The sequence below is a fragment of the Tuber melanosporum genome, assembly GCF_000151645.1.
Source record: "Tuber melanosporum whole genome shotgun sequence assembly, scaffold_85, strain Mel28".
NCBI classification, from domain to species: domain Eukaryota; kingdom Fungi; phylum Ascomycota; class Pezizomycetes; order Pezizales; family Tuberaceae; genus Tuber; species Tuber melanosporum.
In genome coordinates, this window is record NW_003299134.1 from 140,014 (window position 1) to 154,377 (window position 14,364).

At 50.0% G+C, this 14,364-nt stretch overlaps 1 protein-coding gene; it reads right to left on the minus strand.

The window, feature by feature from the left end:
• Positions 1 to 9,495: 9,495 nt before the first annotated feature.
• Positions 9,496 to 12,906, minus strand: GSTUM_00011463001 (uncharacterized protein; the record flags this gene model as incomplete). XM_002841933.2 has 1 exon in its annotated part: positions 9,496 to 12,906. The coding sequence occupies one exon, from the start codon at positions 12,904 to 12,906 to the stop codon at positions 9,715 to 9,717; it is 3,192 nt and encodes a 1,063-aa protein (XP_002841979.1). The 3' UTR covers positions 9,496 to 9,714.
• Between the last annotated feature and the right edge of the window lie 1,458 nt (positions 12,907 to 14,364).

Consider the following 14,364-nt stretch of genomic DNA (forward strand, 5'->3'; position numbering starts at 1 on the left):
ATCAGGTATCGAGCGTTCGGCTGCGTTTGTTGTTTCGCTCACATCTCTTGGGACAAATCATTGATATGTTCGGGTTGGTCGTGGAGCCTTGGGGGTGATGGGTGATTCTTGGCTTGAAATCTTTCTTTTTCCGCCGAGCCCATTAATCTTTGTTCATAGTGTTTTCTTCCATGTTCAGAGTTGTCTACCGTATTCAGGGGGGGTACTGTCCGGGCGGGAAAACGTCATCAAATACCGGCAGCCGGCCAGGTTCCCTATAACACCGACTAATGTTTCCCAACGCCAGCGTAACTTTACTTCTACCAATCCGGTGATAAATCCATAGTCGGCAATCACACTCTATCAGAGTTGCTCTCGGAAATCGGACAAAACAAAGGGGAAAAAATTCAAGAGCTTAAGCCAGAAACTGCCAAATTATAGAATTTTCTTCAAGGTTAAATATTATCATATAAATAGTTTGAGTAGCTTAAAATTTGTCGATAAATCTCCCCTTTAGGAAAATGCATGGTTGGCATCCTTCCGGGGTGGGATAAAACGTTCTCATGATAGCAAGTATGGCACTCTTTCCTCCGCGCTTGGATAAGTTATCACAGACCGTCACTCGGCTGACTTATCCCGTTTGAACAAGAGACCTTGCGTAACCTGTGATACAATGTGTGGCCACAGCGCAGCAATCCACACTAGACTAATCAGACATTGTCACTCGAATTGGCGTAAATAGGACAACCTAGATCTCGAGAGATAATAGACAGTTGGGCAAAACGACGCAACGGGAAAGAGAAAACTTGATCCCCATTTCGGATAAACCTGATATCACCCCTAATGGTGCACTCCGGCGGCATCCAATCTTTCTCACCAAATCAGTACCGTCAGGCATTGGTTCAACCGTAGTCCAATGCGTAAGCTGGGGACCAAAAATCCAACTCACGATACTGGTATGAGCGCAACTTAACTCGCCACCCCTCCTCCGCCTATAGGTCTAAACCTTTCTCTCTGTGGGGGATCATGAGCTCGTAGTTCAACCTGGAATCCAACTTCCAGCTGACCGTGCAATGTTAAATGAAGGAACGTGGCAATTATTGATTTATTGAGCGAGTTAGTGAGTGAGTGGGAGATTGCGATGGGCGCAGGTATCATCTCCTTGAGCCTATCGTTTCGCCGTGAGAGGAACGGATGCCAGCACAATCTCGCTATTTGGTGGTGAGCACAATGCAGGGAACATCTTGGTTTAGGGTTTAGCAAAGCTGCGGCCAAAGCTCGCATAGCATGGGACTGGTTGGATGCGGAGATGCTATGAGGGCTATTGGCACTGTGGAGGGCCACTATTTGTTCAATTGAACTTCGTCCTTTTCACTTTTGGTTTTGCAGGTTTTCCCCTTCTTATCACCCCTATCCACCAGAGTAATGGACAACTCTGGCTTTTAGTGTGATCGGTTCAACTCAACATGTGCTTCCGATAGCGGGAGACGCCAGCTTATTGTTGCTCTCTAGAAAATATGATACTGGTGCAGTTTCCCAAGATTGTGCCTTACAGGTGGGATTTTCAGTACTGTGCCAGCAGTTTAAAATCCAGTAGCATGCTGTATCAGTGTATGAGAAGGCCAATGTCCCGACATGGCAAGACTTTCTCAGCCTGGTTGAGAAGATTAGGAACATGTGGGCCCGCGACGTCCGCCGCGGGTATCGTATAGGATGCCTTGGAGGAGGGGGGGTGATGCTGATGAGCAAAAGGAGAAAAGGACAGGTTGAACACTTCTTTCCAACTTGCTAGTAGATCTATATTGCACAGCTTTGTGTACCGTTTAGTCGCCTCCGACCAGCTGCATTACGGTACCGGTGCTGGAACGGGGGCTGGGTTCCTGGGAAAAGGCACCCCCTGCTGTGTTTGCTTTTCTGGATGAGCGAGACTCAAAAGTGTGGACAGCCTCTTAGGATTACCTTCAAGCTGGCAAATAGAGGAAAGTGGCAAGGAAATATAGCTTGCGTTGAGCTACATCTGGAACCCATATCCATAGCGGGAACCAATTACCATCACACCTTTGTCAACAGCGAGCCTTGTGTCACTTTCCACGAGTGTCAGAAGGACCTGCACTTCAGATTTCAATTTTCTTCCTACCAATATATAAACCAACACCACACCTACACTCAAGGGGAAGGGCGGGGGAAGGAACACAGCAAAAAATAATTTTAACGAATAATAATTGAAAGAGGGTTACACCCAGAAAATAACAGTAAAGGGACATAGGCTATGGTGAAGATTCCAAGCCATGCTAACCTATCTCGATCAATGGATATAGCCCACCACCACCAACAGCAAACTCTAAATTATAAACAGGAACGGACAAATCCTTACTCGAATACATCAGGAAGTCTCACAAGAAAATATGTGTGGTTTAGAAAGTACTTAGGCAGAATTCCGAGGGTGTTTTAAACAACGGAGGGAGATTGGGGGAGTATGGGAAGAGGGGGGTAGTGGATGCGATAAATGATTTTATGGAATTATTAGGGTAATTGCGGAAATGGGGTATAGGTTGCTCGAGTCGGATGGCGGTAAGGAGAACAATACTTCCTAAGTCTTAGACAGTGTTGGGAATGGGAGATGCAAAGGCCCGTGATATCGCTATCACACGGGAATGGCTAAGTGGTGTTCGGCCGTCGTTACCAGGTCTGCCGGGTTTGACGGCGCCCCGCCTAATTACGATTATCACCACCCACAGATGCTCACTGTGGGTAGCGCGACCGAGTGGTGTCCGGCCGCCGTGGTCTGGCTTGTCGGGGTTGACATTGTCCCGTCCGATTAGTATTTTCACCACTCCCTCGTGCCCATTCCAAGCAGCCCGACAGTGTGGTGTTTGGCCGGAGATATTCGGGTTGTTGGGGTTGACTTCGTCCCGCCCGAGCAGTATTTCCACCACTCCCTCGTGCCCATTCACAGCAGCCCGATTAAGTGGTGTTCCGCCACTATTGTCTGGTTTGTCGGGGTTGACGTCGTCACGCCCAAGTAGTATTTTCACCACCCCCTCGTGCCCATTCACCGCAACCTAGTGGAGTGGTGTTTGGCCGGAGATATTCAGGTTGTCGTGGTTGACATCGTCCTGTCTAAGCAGTATTTTCACTACTGCCTCGTGCCTATTCAAGGTAGCCTACGTAAGAGGTGTATTACCCATGTACAGTAGTCTTTTCGGTTGATGTCGCAACTTCTACTTCTACCAAACCAGATACACTCTCAGCAATCCCGAAGGAGGCGCAGTATAGACCACTGAGCTGGCATGGCTTAGCGCAAACAGAGAGCCATAGCTCTACTTCCTGCTTCGCCAAGAGGATCCTAATGGGTATGCGGTTATTGAAGATGTCAAATAGCTTCAGCGCAAGCAATTTCGCGCAGCCTGACAGGCCCCTTTTTGCATGGGCCCCCCAATATAGTGAAGAATATTCTACAAACGGTCTGCCTCGGGGATCGGGAAAGGTGTTGGGTGGAATGACCTTGGCTTGCCGAGAATTCAGAGAGGTCAAGCAAGTTTCGGCCATTGTTGCATGAGCTGCAGCAAAAAGCGCAGGATGGGCCCGGAGATACTCTTGTAAGGTAAAGTGGATTAACCGGACCGTGGAAGCCTCCTCGTCTGCGACAACCAGACCTTGACAACAAACTGGCGGGGTCCTTATTGAAGGAACACCGTTGGCATCGAGGTTCGGTGATCCTATTTCGACTGCTAGGGCGTGACACAGTTCGTCGGGTTCAAGGGCCTCTCTGCTTGAGAAATCCATATTAGAGCCGCAATTCCGAACCTTGCTTTCTCCCCACCCTGTGCCTTTATCCGGCCCAACGTCACACTATAAGCATCACCTAACCCCACGCCATCGGCCGTTGCGCTGAGCTTTTGCCTCCTGCGACGGATTGTTTTTTTTTTGGAGGATCGCATCGATATTTAGCGAGACGAGTAGAAATCTAGATATAAGTCTGTCAGTGCATAAATCGAGTTAACCTGAGTGTCACTGCTTGTACTTACATTTCCGAAATATTTTCGGGAATTTTCTCCAGGATGTATGCCTCCAGACTACTGTCCATTGCATCCGGGATTGTGTCCTCGTCCAGCCTAGCGCGAAGATAACTGATGATATCGTATCGCCTGGGAGCGACGGATGCACATCTTACCCTTCCCGAAAGACGGTCCCCGACCTCAGCTTGAATGTGCGATCTTCCAGTAACAAATATCCGGGTTCCTGGTGATTTTTGCATGATCTGGTTTAGCGAATCCAGAAGTTTGATCCGATACCTTGCTGCACATTCATCAAGACCGTCGATGCATATGAATGTATGCTTTTTAGAAGAGGCAACCTGGAGCATCTTCACAACATCGAAAGGTTGTGGTGAGCACCCAGGAGCAATCCATTTCCGGTGTTCATAGAGTTGGGCAATTTCCCCAGGCACAACTTCCAGTCCACTCACAACCTCTTTGAGCAGGGCGCCCAACGTAGTAATTAGCCGATGACTACTCCTCCCGTGCCGCGAAGTCAAAGTAAAAACACGCAACCGTAATATTTTGTCCTCCGGACCAATCACACAACTTGTCTATCCCCAATGAGCTAATATCGCAGCCTGTCAGCACTTGCCCTTTTCCTTCTATTCATTGAGGTTCGCAGTACACACCAGTTTGTGACCCACCAGATTTTAAGGATTTTTTGCTGGTAAGCCACATTGGTGTGTGCGAAAACATATTGCCTGGTGCTTGTACGGCAACCGGCCCTAAACTTACCCAGAAAACAAAGCACTTTACAGTACTCGTAGATCCCAAAGGGGACATTGGATAGTTAGACACGACGTAATAGGGAAAGAGAAAGCCCAATCCCGTCCTCAGATCCACAGTTAACCAACATCGCAGACCACCCCATCGATAATCTTGACATCTCCACCGATCCAGTCCTCCCCACTGGCTAGTACCGACCGAATCCCGATCACCAAATGGTCCGTTCAACCATAGCACAATCAGAAAAGGTATAGTAGCAACCAAAAACCCCCTCGTCTACCGTATACGGACACAACTCAACCCATCGGCCATTCCACCGCCGATAAGTCGTGACGAGCCCGTCCATCTACCCGCAATACGTACAGAGCGTCAAAATTGAGGAACAAGGGGATTATTAGTTTAACTTATCGAGTAGGCGATCGAGACAAGTAGATATACAATATTCCTCAAGTTTACGCTTCGGCCGGGAGTGGAGTACCCGACCAATCTCGCCATTTGAGCATGAGTGGGTACAGAAAATAGTCAAGTTCAGAGCTTAACAAAGTGGTGGTGTGAGATACCGTGTGGCGTGGGACAGATTTTGTGCGGAGATGTTGTAAGGCGGTCCAAAAACCACCGGGGGCACTGTTAATTTATCCAAACTCCATCACTGCATCGTCGGGGCTTTCTTTTATATGACCGACATTCACCACTTTGATGGGCGCCGATGTCTGAGCGTGATCACTTCGACCCCGCATGAGCTGCACATATTAAAAGACAGTATCACTCGGCAAAAACTTTTTGTGGTGCTGGATTCCGTTCCAGGGTATTTTGCCTCGCAGCTTGGATTTAGGGACGATATCAACTTTTTTAAAAAGCGATAGGGCGCCACGTATTCGAGCGGTAACGTCACCCCATGGCTGTGCTTTCGATGCCTTTGTGAGGAACCCAAGAACATATAGCATGCGACACCTGACCGGAGTATTGTGCAGAATGCCCCTGGGAGGAGCAGGCATAATAGTGGTAGGGCAAAAGGAGAAAACGATGGGGTGGAAATTTTCTCAAAAACTCACCTGTATGATAGCTCGATTTGCACATCATTATGGGCTGCCGGATCGCTCTTAACAAGTTGGGGTAGGATACAAGCACTAGTAGAACGAGAGCGATACCGCAGTTTGGTGGGTAAAAGAGACTCCTTGCGGTATTACTTTTACTTCGTCAGCGAGACTAAAAAGGTTGGACGGCTTCCCGGGCTCGTCTTCAAGTTGACACGCGGAGGAAAGCGGTATAGAAGGACGATCTTTGAACCCGGTCTAGAGCGTAAGTCAATCAACATCACACCTGAGTTAATAGCCTGCTTTGGAATCACATTTTATGAGTGTCAGAATGACTTGCACTTTGCTTTCTTTTTCACTATACCTACTGTATATCTAAATCTAAAGAAACCTCAGATCAACACCTCAGGGGAAAGGGTGAAAATGTGCGCAATAGAAGCGGAGATAAATGAACCATAAATGCGCAAAGAGAATTTACAACTAGAAAGGAGCAATAGAAGGACATAGGTTACAATGAAAATCCCAAGACGCACTGGCTTATCCCGATATAATAGACAAACCCCGCCACCAACAGCAGGCTCTAAATTGTAAACCAAAAAGCTCGGGGTGGGCCCGGAGGTGCTCTTGAAGAGTAAAGTGGATTAACCGGACCGTGGAAGTCTCCTTGTCTGCGATATGACAACCGGACCTTGACAGCAAACTATGATAGCAAAGTCTTGTCCAGGGAACACCACCGGTATCGAGATCGGGCGGCCCTATTTCGGCAGTTTGGGCGTAACACCATTCGTCAGGCTTCAAGGGCCGTTTAAGATATAGTAGCGTATAGTGTATTCGAACGCTAATGCCCGGACATGGGAAGCCTAGCCCTGTCTAGACAAGGGAATCATGGGCACAAGGACCCGCGACGTAGAGAATGCTCTGCGAAGATGGAGAAAAAAACGTTGTGGGGGGCAAAAGGAGAGTAGGAGCGGATGGGCACTTGAACCATACTTCCTCCCGACTCCCTTGTAGGCCAAGGTAGGATACCTGTGCCAAGGTAGTGGAATGGGAAATAATATCATAAACAAAGGGGCTTCCGAATGTATTAGGTTTCCCTGACGGGCGGGGTGAGAAATTGAGGACCGCCTCTCAGGCCCAGCTTCAAGTTGCCACTCGCACGAAAGGGGAATAGAAGTAGGATCTTCATTTAACCATATCCAGAGCAGAAACCGGTCGCTATCATGCCTTAGTCAACAGCTAGCTGTTGCGCCATGCTCCACGAGCTCTGTAAATACCTACAGTTCATAATATTATGGGTGTAGTTATGCGAAAAAGGTACAACTTTGAAAATGCAACAAATATAATTAAACCCATATAAAACCTCTCTAGCACGTACAGTACATCAAACCTTACGAACAAATCAACCTAACATCCCAGACACAATCCGACCCGATGCATCGCTACACAGTCCTTCGTGGAGTCGACCCAGGCCGGAAGGCTCTTCACGCTACCTCGTGCCCGGTTCCGTGACGACAAGGACCGTAGCTTTTCATATTCATTGAGGCAGTCAAACACCGTACTGTACTGTACTCACACAGCGCAGTGCAGCATCACTGTGGGTGCTAAAATAACAGATCAAGGCGTTTAATTAACCCACCTTCCCAAACCAAAAGCATCATCCTCCCCCTCGACCCCAGAGCACTAATACCCACCATCCTCCACCAAAATATCATACCCCACTATCAAACGCACGGATAATGCAACCAACTTCGCGCCACCCCTAGAAATTGTAAATCCCGTAGAGAAAATGTTGGCTGAGCGGAAGGTATTCCATACCGGTACCTCTCGAACAAAGTCGTTCAAGCAGAGGTATCGCAATTGAACATCCAAATCGCGTAGGCACCACCCCCTACCCCCGGGCAATCGCGCTTCGTCCTTCCCCCCGACGGTTCGAGCTCGGAAGCTGGGAGGATAGTCGATCCGCGTTTGCTCTACTACACTTACGTATAGGGAGGTGAACGGGTGGGGTGAGGAGATGGGTGGGAGATATCAAAACCAGAGGCGTGGGCCCTTTTACCTTGTAGTTCGTGCAGCCCAGGAAAGGCTTGGAGACTGAGCTAGCTTTGAATGCAGTACCATGTAGATAACAATAGCCAAAACGGTCCAGGTTAGCAGACCATATTTGCATCTCCTTTTGATTAGCAGTCTTCTCAGAGTGGCTCCCTACAATCTATAGCATGATTCAGTAATTCCATCGTGGGATGATATCGGTATTAGGTTGGGGCGCAGTGAGATCTGATGCTCCCGGAGAGCTGTTTGGGGTAATGCACACAGGTTGACTTAGCCACCGCGACATGTACCTAGCAGAGCTTCGTTCTTTCCTTTATCCCCGAGTCTTTCTTGAGCATGTACAGTACATCGAATAACGAACACTCCTTTCCACTCAAGGTCCTCCAATGGTACTTGCTCCCTCGGTACCATTGTCGCACTTCCTCCACCGCAGTTTTTCCTTGCGCACGATCAGCCTTCCATTTGAGTGTTGCTATCATAGGATACGATCGTAAATAACGATCCCAATTCTGCCCCATTCATTCAGGCTTAAAATACTAACACAAGCCGAACAAAATGGGGGGTCGTCACCCTAAAATATCGATTCTTGTCACCAATCTTGGTGAGGAAACTTGTGTCCGGGAAAAGGGATTTTGTTCGGTAGAACACAGTACTTTTATATCCACTACATCCCTCCGTTCTAACGATCCGGTTTCTCACTGGTCGAAACCGGATGATATTAGACAAGTTAACAGGATCGACCTATTAGCTATTCAAGAACCAATTGGATAGAGCATGATACGGCGAATGACCGCCCTCTATGATCTTGGGGTAATTCCGGGTCCAGGGTTTTCTATGGTGCAAACAGACAGCATGATGAATCCCCTGTGAACCCAGAAAGAAATTACCAGGACGACATGCTTAGTATACTACGCCCCAAACCGGGGAGAAAACCATCATTAGCACACCCCACGCAAAAAAAAAATACAAAATTTAACCTCCAATCCAGTTTTCTCATACACCCCGCTATACCTACGCCACCCCCCAAGCAGGCAAGCAAATTATACCTTCTCTCATCCCATCACAAACCATCACTCGCCAAACATTTCATAAGGATAGAACGCGAAGTCAAAACCACCACCCAACCATCACCAAAAAAAAAAAACCTCAATACTTTACACCCACCAAACAGCCCACCACCATACCACCCGTAAGTAAGAAAAGAAAACAACCCACAAATCCAATCCCAGACCACACGAACCGCATAGCGGATAATAATAAAAAACTCGCGGACAAAGCCCTTAATACCCTCCAGTCATAATCCTCCTTCCCAAGGCCACTCGCCCGTATGAGTTTTTCGCACTTCCTTCTTTCCCCCTCTGCGCAACCGATATTCACCACTAGACCCAGGTATCTATGAGCATTCGCCTCCGACCTGACATGGAAGGGTGGCGAAAGGCAATTACCAACGTTAGATCTGTGGTGCAGGACACCGTTTTTCGGCATTACGCCTTACAGCCACAATTTATGGCACTATTCGAACGCTACGGAGCCGATGGAGAGTAATGGACGGGTTGATGAAAGTGTATTGTAAGCGTTGCGGTGTAGGGATGAAGTCAAGAAGGGGTGATGAATGGGAATTGACAAGTACTCGTACTGGTACCTCTAAAGAGTATGCTAGAGAGAGGGAGCGGGAAAAAGCCATACCACATCCCCCTGAAAATGCCACCTAGAATCTCAACAAGGTGAAGTGAAGCGTAGAAGCTAACTATGAAATAAAAAAAATCTGTAAAAATGCCCGAATCCCAGTACTTTGCCCAAAAAGAGAAAGAAAAGAAAGAAAAGAGATTTATTCCGACACTCCCTATACACCCTCTTCCTCCGCCCCTCATACCAAATCTACACAACTACCTAGAAGAAGAGGAAGCAGCAATAGCAGAAAACACCCACCCCTCCCTGCTCACATCCCCATTCCCATCTCCTACGTCCGCGGCGTCACAATCTCCAACTGGGGAGCCAACAGCACTGGCATAACTACTATCCGCGGTGCTCCTCCCATTCCCACTCCCACTTCCAGTAGCAGCGGCCTCGCTGGGCGGTGGAAGTCCCGCGTCTTCAAAACTAGTTTTCGTCGGTAACATCGCGTTTTTACCAGGATGCGAAAGGCCTGGGGGGGCGCCCACCCCTCCACCGCCGGCCAAGCCGGGTGGCATCGGTGGCGGCGGGGAAATCCCGCCCTGCGCTAACAAACTACTATTCGCAGGAACAGGACTGTGCGCCCCGCTCCCCCGTGAACTCCTCAGACTCCCATTACTCCCGCCCCAGGCGTTCCTCCTCAAGCGCATTAACTGCTCCAGCGTGATCTCCGCGCCGCCGCTGTTGCTGCTGCTAATTAGGCTTCCAATGTCCTCGCCCGCGGGTACTGTAGCGGATAACGGGCGACTGGAGGATACCGGGAAAACCAGGCTGTTGCGATAGCTTCCCTCGCTGCGCTCGCTGATCGGTGTTAAGCTGGGTCTTCGTATAATAGGCCTCGACGTGGGTTCCGGTGGTCGGCCAAAATAGCCCCCGGCGAAAGCGTTTTCGTCGTCGTCCCCGGTGGGAAGCAGTCCTGGGGCGGAGGACGCGGGGTAGAAGCCGAACTCCTGGCCGTAGAATTCTGTGTCGTAGGCTAGCGCCTCCGCATTCGCTTCGGCCACCATGCTATCGTCTGTGTCTTCTGGTTCGTATTCATCGTCGTCGATGGAGTAGTACCCGCTCTGCGAGCCCCAGTCTGCTGCGTAGTCACTTTCGTACCCGCCGCCGATACCACTGATAGCGCCGGGGCTGTTGATCTCACCCGCCTCGGCGGCTTCGGCTTCGCGTTGTTGTTGCCTTTGGTATTGGTACAGCTGCTGGGTGAGCGTTGACAGTGCGAGCGGCAGGCCGGTGTGTCCGTCCAGAATAGTCCCGTCCGGAGCGTAGAATTGCGCCTGTTGTTGGGTGCACCCCAAACCACCGCCGATGGGGTTTAGGAACGGCGGGAAGCTCTTGTTTCCGTAGCCGCTGCCACCGCCGGTACCCGCTGTGTCGTCGTTACTATCGTTTTCGAGGCTGTCGAGACTACCGTCTTCGACTTGCATAGCACCACCTGAGGAGACTCCGAGTGTTGAGGGGAAGGAATCGCGCTGCTCCTTGTTCATTGGTTCTTCCACTTCCTCCTCCCGGCTAGGGTTATTCACGGAACCTTGAATGGGAGGATCGCCGAGAATAAACCCGTCATCAAAATATAAATCATCGTCGTCATCTTCGTAACCCGCCATTCCATTTCCTTGCTCAAGTTCATCAAAATCTGAGTCACCACTCAGGTCCAACCCCCGAGGATTATCCAATCGCTGAACCAGCGATTGTTGTTCAGGTTGAACCGCAGCGGGCTCTGGATCCATGGCAGGAAGGACTTGTGACATCTCCGTCAAATTCAGCAGTGCCGTTGGAGTATTAACATCAATCGGCGAATCCTTCGACAATGCAATGCCAATCTCGTGACTCGGATCAATCCTCAATGCCAGCGGAACACCCCCCTCATCCTCTAAATAGTCCTCATTGCCGTACATGCCGTCATTCGGCAACATGAACAATCCCTCATTTGCTCGGGAAAACCCTTCATCATCATCATCACCCTCGAAATCCAATTCCAAGCCCAACTCATCACCATCCTGGCCATCATCCTCACCACCGTTATACGGATCTTCCGGTTCATCGTCTTTATTCGACTCGGCAGCGCTACTCGCCTCAAAGCTGAACCTAGAAGAATTGGTCATCAAGTGGTGCGGCAGAGACAGCGGGTGGTCAACAAGAGTAACGCCCCGAGGTTTCCCATCGTCGAAGCCCCCTTCATTTGAGGACACTACTGAAGACGCGCTACTAATCCGTGTCGTCGAGCTAATAGAGGAAGGCAATATCCCACCGTCAACCACCCCAGGCTTATCCAAATCGTTCACCGGCGGAGGATTCGTCGTAGGAACCCTAAGTGGCTCCGGCGCGACCCTAGGCGGCGCAGCTGGCGAAGCCCCCACTTCCCCCACCCCCCTCCCCACATCCTTAGATCCCCGCTCCCGTCCAACCTCCTCATCAAAGTGCTCCTTAAAAACCGGCGTCCGCTCCCTCTCCAACTCGGCCAAGCGCTCGTCAATCACACTGCCCCCTGCATCATCCGCGACAACCTCCACTTTCAACAGCTTATTATTCGGATCCATTAACGGACTAACCGGTGGCAACGGCGATATCGACCTCCCATTGACCGGCGGCCGGACTGTCTCGCTCTGACCCCTCTTTGGCGGGTTCGACCAATCGGGATGTCTGGTACCGTAAATAATGCCGGGGTCGAAATCGTCGGGGAGATCCCTTGAGTTTCGAGCTTTTGCATTATCGCTGAGCAAACCACCAGCTTGCGAAGAGCGCCTCCGCATGAGCAGCGACATGGGGTTTAGGAGGGTTAGTTTTGCGTTTCTCCGATACGAGGAAGTTATCGTCGTCGAGATGGGGTGTCCGCCACCGCCACCGCTCTGATTGGCAGCATTATTACTACTACTATTGCTGCCGGGGTTATGGTGAGAACTTGACCCACTGACAGGAGCAACAAGAGAAGGAGGTTGAGCTGCCAAAGCAGCGTTTGCAGCTTTGACCTGCTGCGATAACGTGGACGTCTTTACGCTCGGCACAGGCTTTGCCGACAATGGTTTCGAGCTCCGCGAGCGTGGGCGAGGTGGTGGAGGTGGCAGAGGGGCTAGAGGAGCAGATACCGTCGCCTTTGCCGTAGTCGGTGGCTCCGACACGTGCGATGAATTGGAAGTATCCGGTCGGGATGAGCCAGCGGTGCTCTCCGCGAGCCATTGCACCGGTGAACCAAGCCCTGGAGAACCACTGTTTATCGGAGGGAGAGCATCGAGGGGGGGGACGCTAGGCGGGGAAGTCCGTGGCGGTGGATGTGGCGAAGCTAAGTTGGTAGAGGAAGTGGAGGCTATGGATAAAGGGGACTTTGAGGGAGGTGGTACGGCCGATGTGTTTCCCTGGCTCGAAGCCGAGCGGCGGTGATGGCGGAGGATCTTAAGTCGAGGCATGACGGGAGAACGTAAAAATTGGTATGATAGATGGTGACGGTGGGGGGGTGGTTAAAAGTAAAAAGAAAAAAACCAGCAGGGTATGATAGGTAAATAAGTTAGGTTAGACAGCGGAGGGGGTCAGAAGAGCAACCTAACTCCCGGGTCTTTCACCGACGGTGTATTTCGGTCAGTATCATAGAAGAAGAGAAGTGAACGAAAGTGAGAGGAAAGAAGGAGAGAAGGAAAGAAAGGAATAAGGGATCGACAAGGAAGAGGAGGAAAGGAAAAGAAGAAAAAACCTCTCCACCAAGCTACAATACCGGTACCAGCACCCTGATTCCCCCGGGGCTGAGACGAACTTACCGCACCAAGACATACAGCGACACAAAGTCCCATCGCCGAGAAATATGGGAACGACCACCGCCAACTTTAATAAGCCTCCTTAATAGTACTCGAGCACAGAAAAGAGCGTAGGGGAAAAAAGGAAGGAGAGGAAGAAAAAATCCCACTCCCAAGCCGGTCACAAGTTCTTTTTTCCTTGATCCCCTCCCTCACAACCACTCAAACCCTCCGGGAGTCGAAGGGGGCGTGGAAACGCATAACCCCATTTCTGGGTTGTGGATACTAAATTTACACACCCCATGCGTACCCCCCGTACCAACCTAGGTATTCCACGGAACCACGATAACTACCCGCCCAGCAACACATTCGAAACTACAGCGGGGGTGTGTTTCGGGCGTGATCCAGCCAGGCTGCTTACAAGCTGAACTGTAATTTACGGGCTCTGTTACTTGCCCTATTGCTTTTTGCTTGTGAAGGTTGTGCCTCGTGGGGAGGAATCGCATATCCATATCAAGGTTTTAAGGATTGACTAACGAGTGGGCTACCGGTGATTCACTCGTGTGCGACCAGCTTTATCCATTTCTCCATTCTCAGTCGGGCGAGGAGCCCATGCTAGGAATGCAAAGGAGGAGAGTAAAAGCGCTGATGGTAAGGCTATTTATGGTTCTCACCTATGATAGCTACATTACAGCACGCGGGCAAGTGCAGTACGGTAGGGTGCGGAAGTGACTTGTTTGCCGAAGTTTATCCAAGCAAAGGTGCCGTTGTGTCGCGAGAGAATTTGAGCATTTCAACTGAATACAGGTGCAGTACTGTGCATGTACTGTACGAGTACTATACAGTGCTCTAAGGCGTCATTAAGAATCGGAAACCTGAGGATAATTCGGCCGAACCCGGGACCAGGACGATCATGTTGTCTGGAAAGAGATGCTATGTAACAGAAGTCGAAAACCCAGTCCAGTTGCCTTAAAGTTAACCCCGGTGAGAATTAAAGGTTTACAGGGAATCTTCAAGATTAGGCTATTCCTAATCCTACTTTCCGCCTCATATCTGCTATTATCATATCGTTCTTAGGATATCATACCTGGAAGGTACTCCCAGTTGCTGTTGTCCCCAAAAGACCTGCAGCTTGAG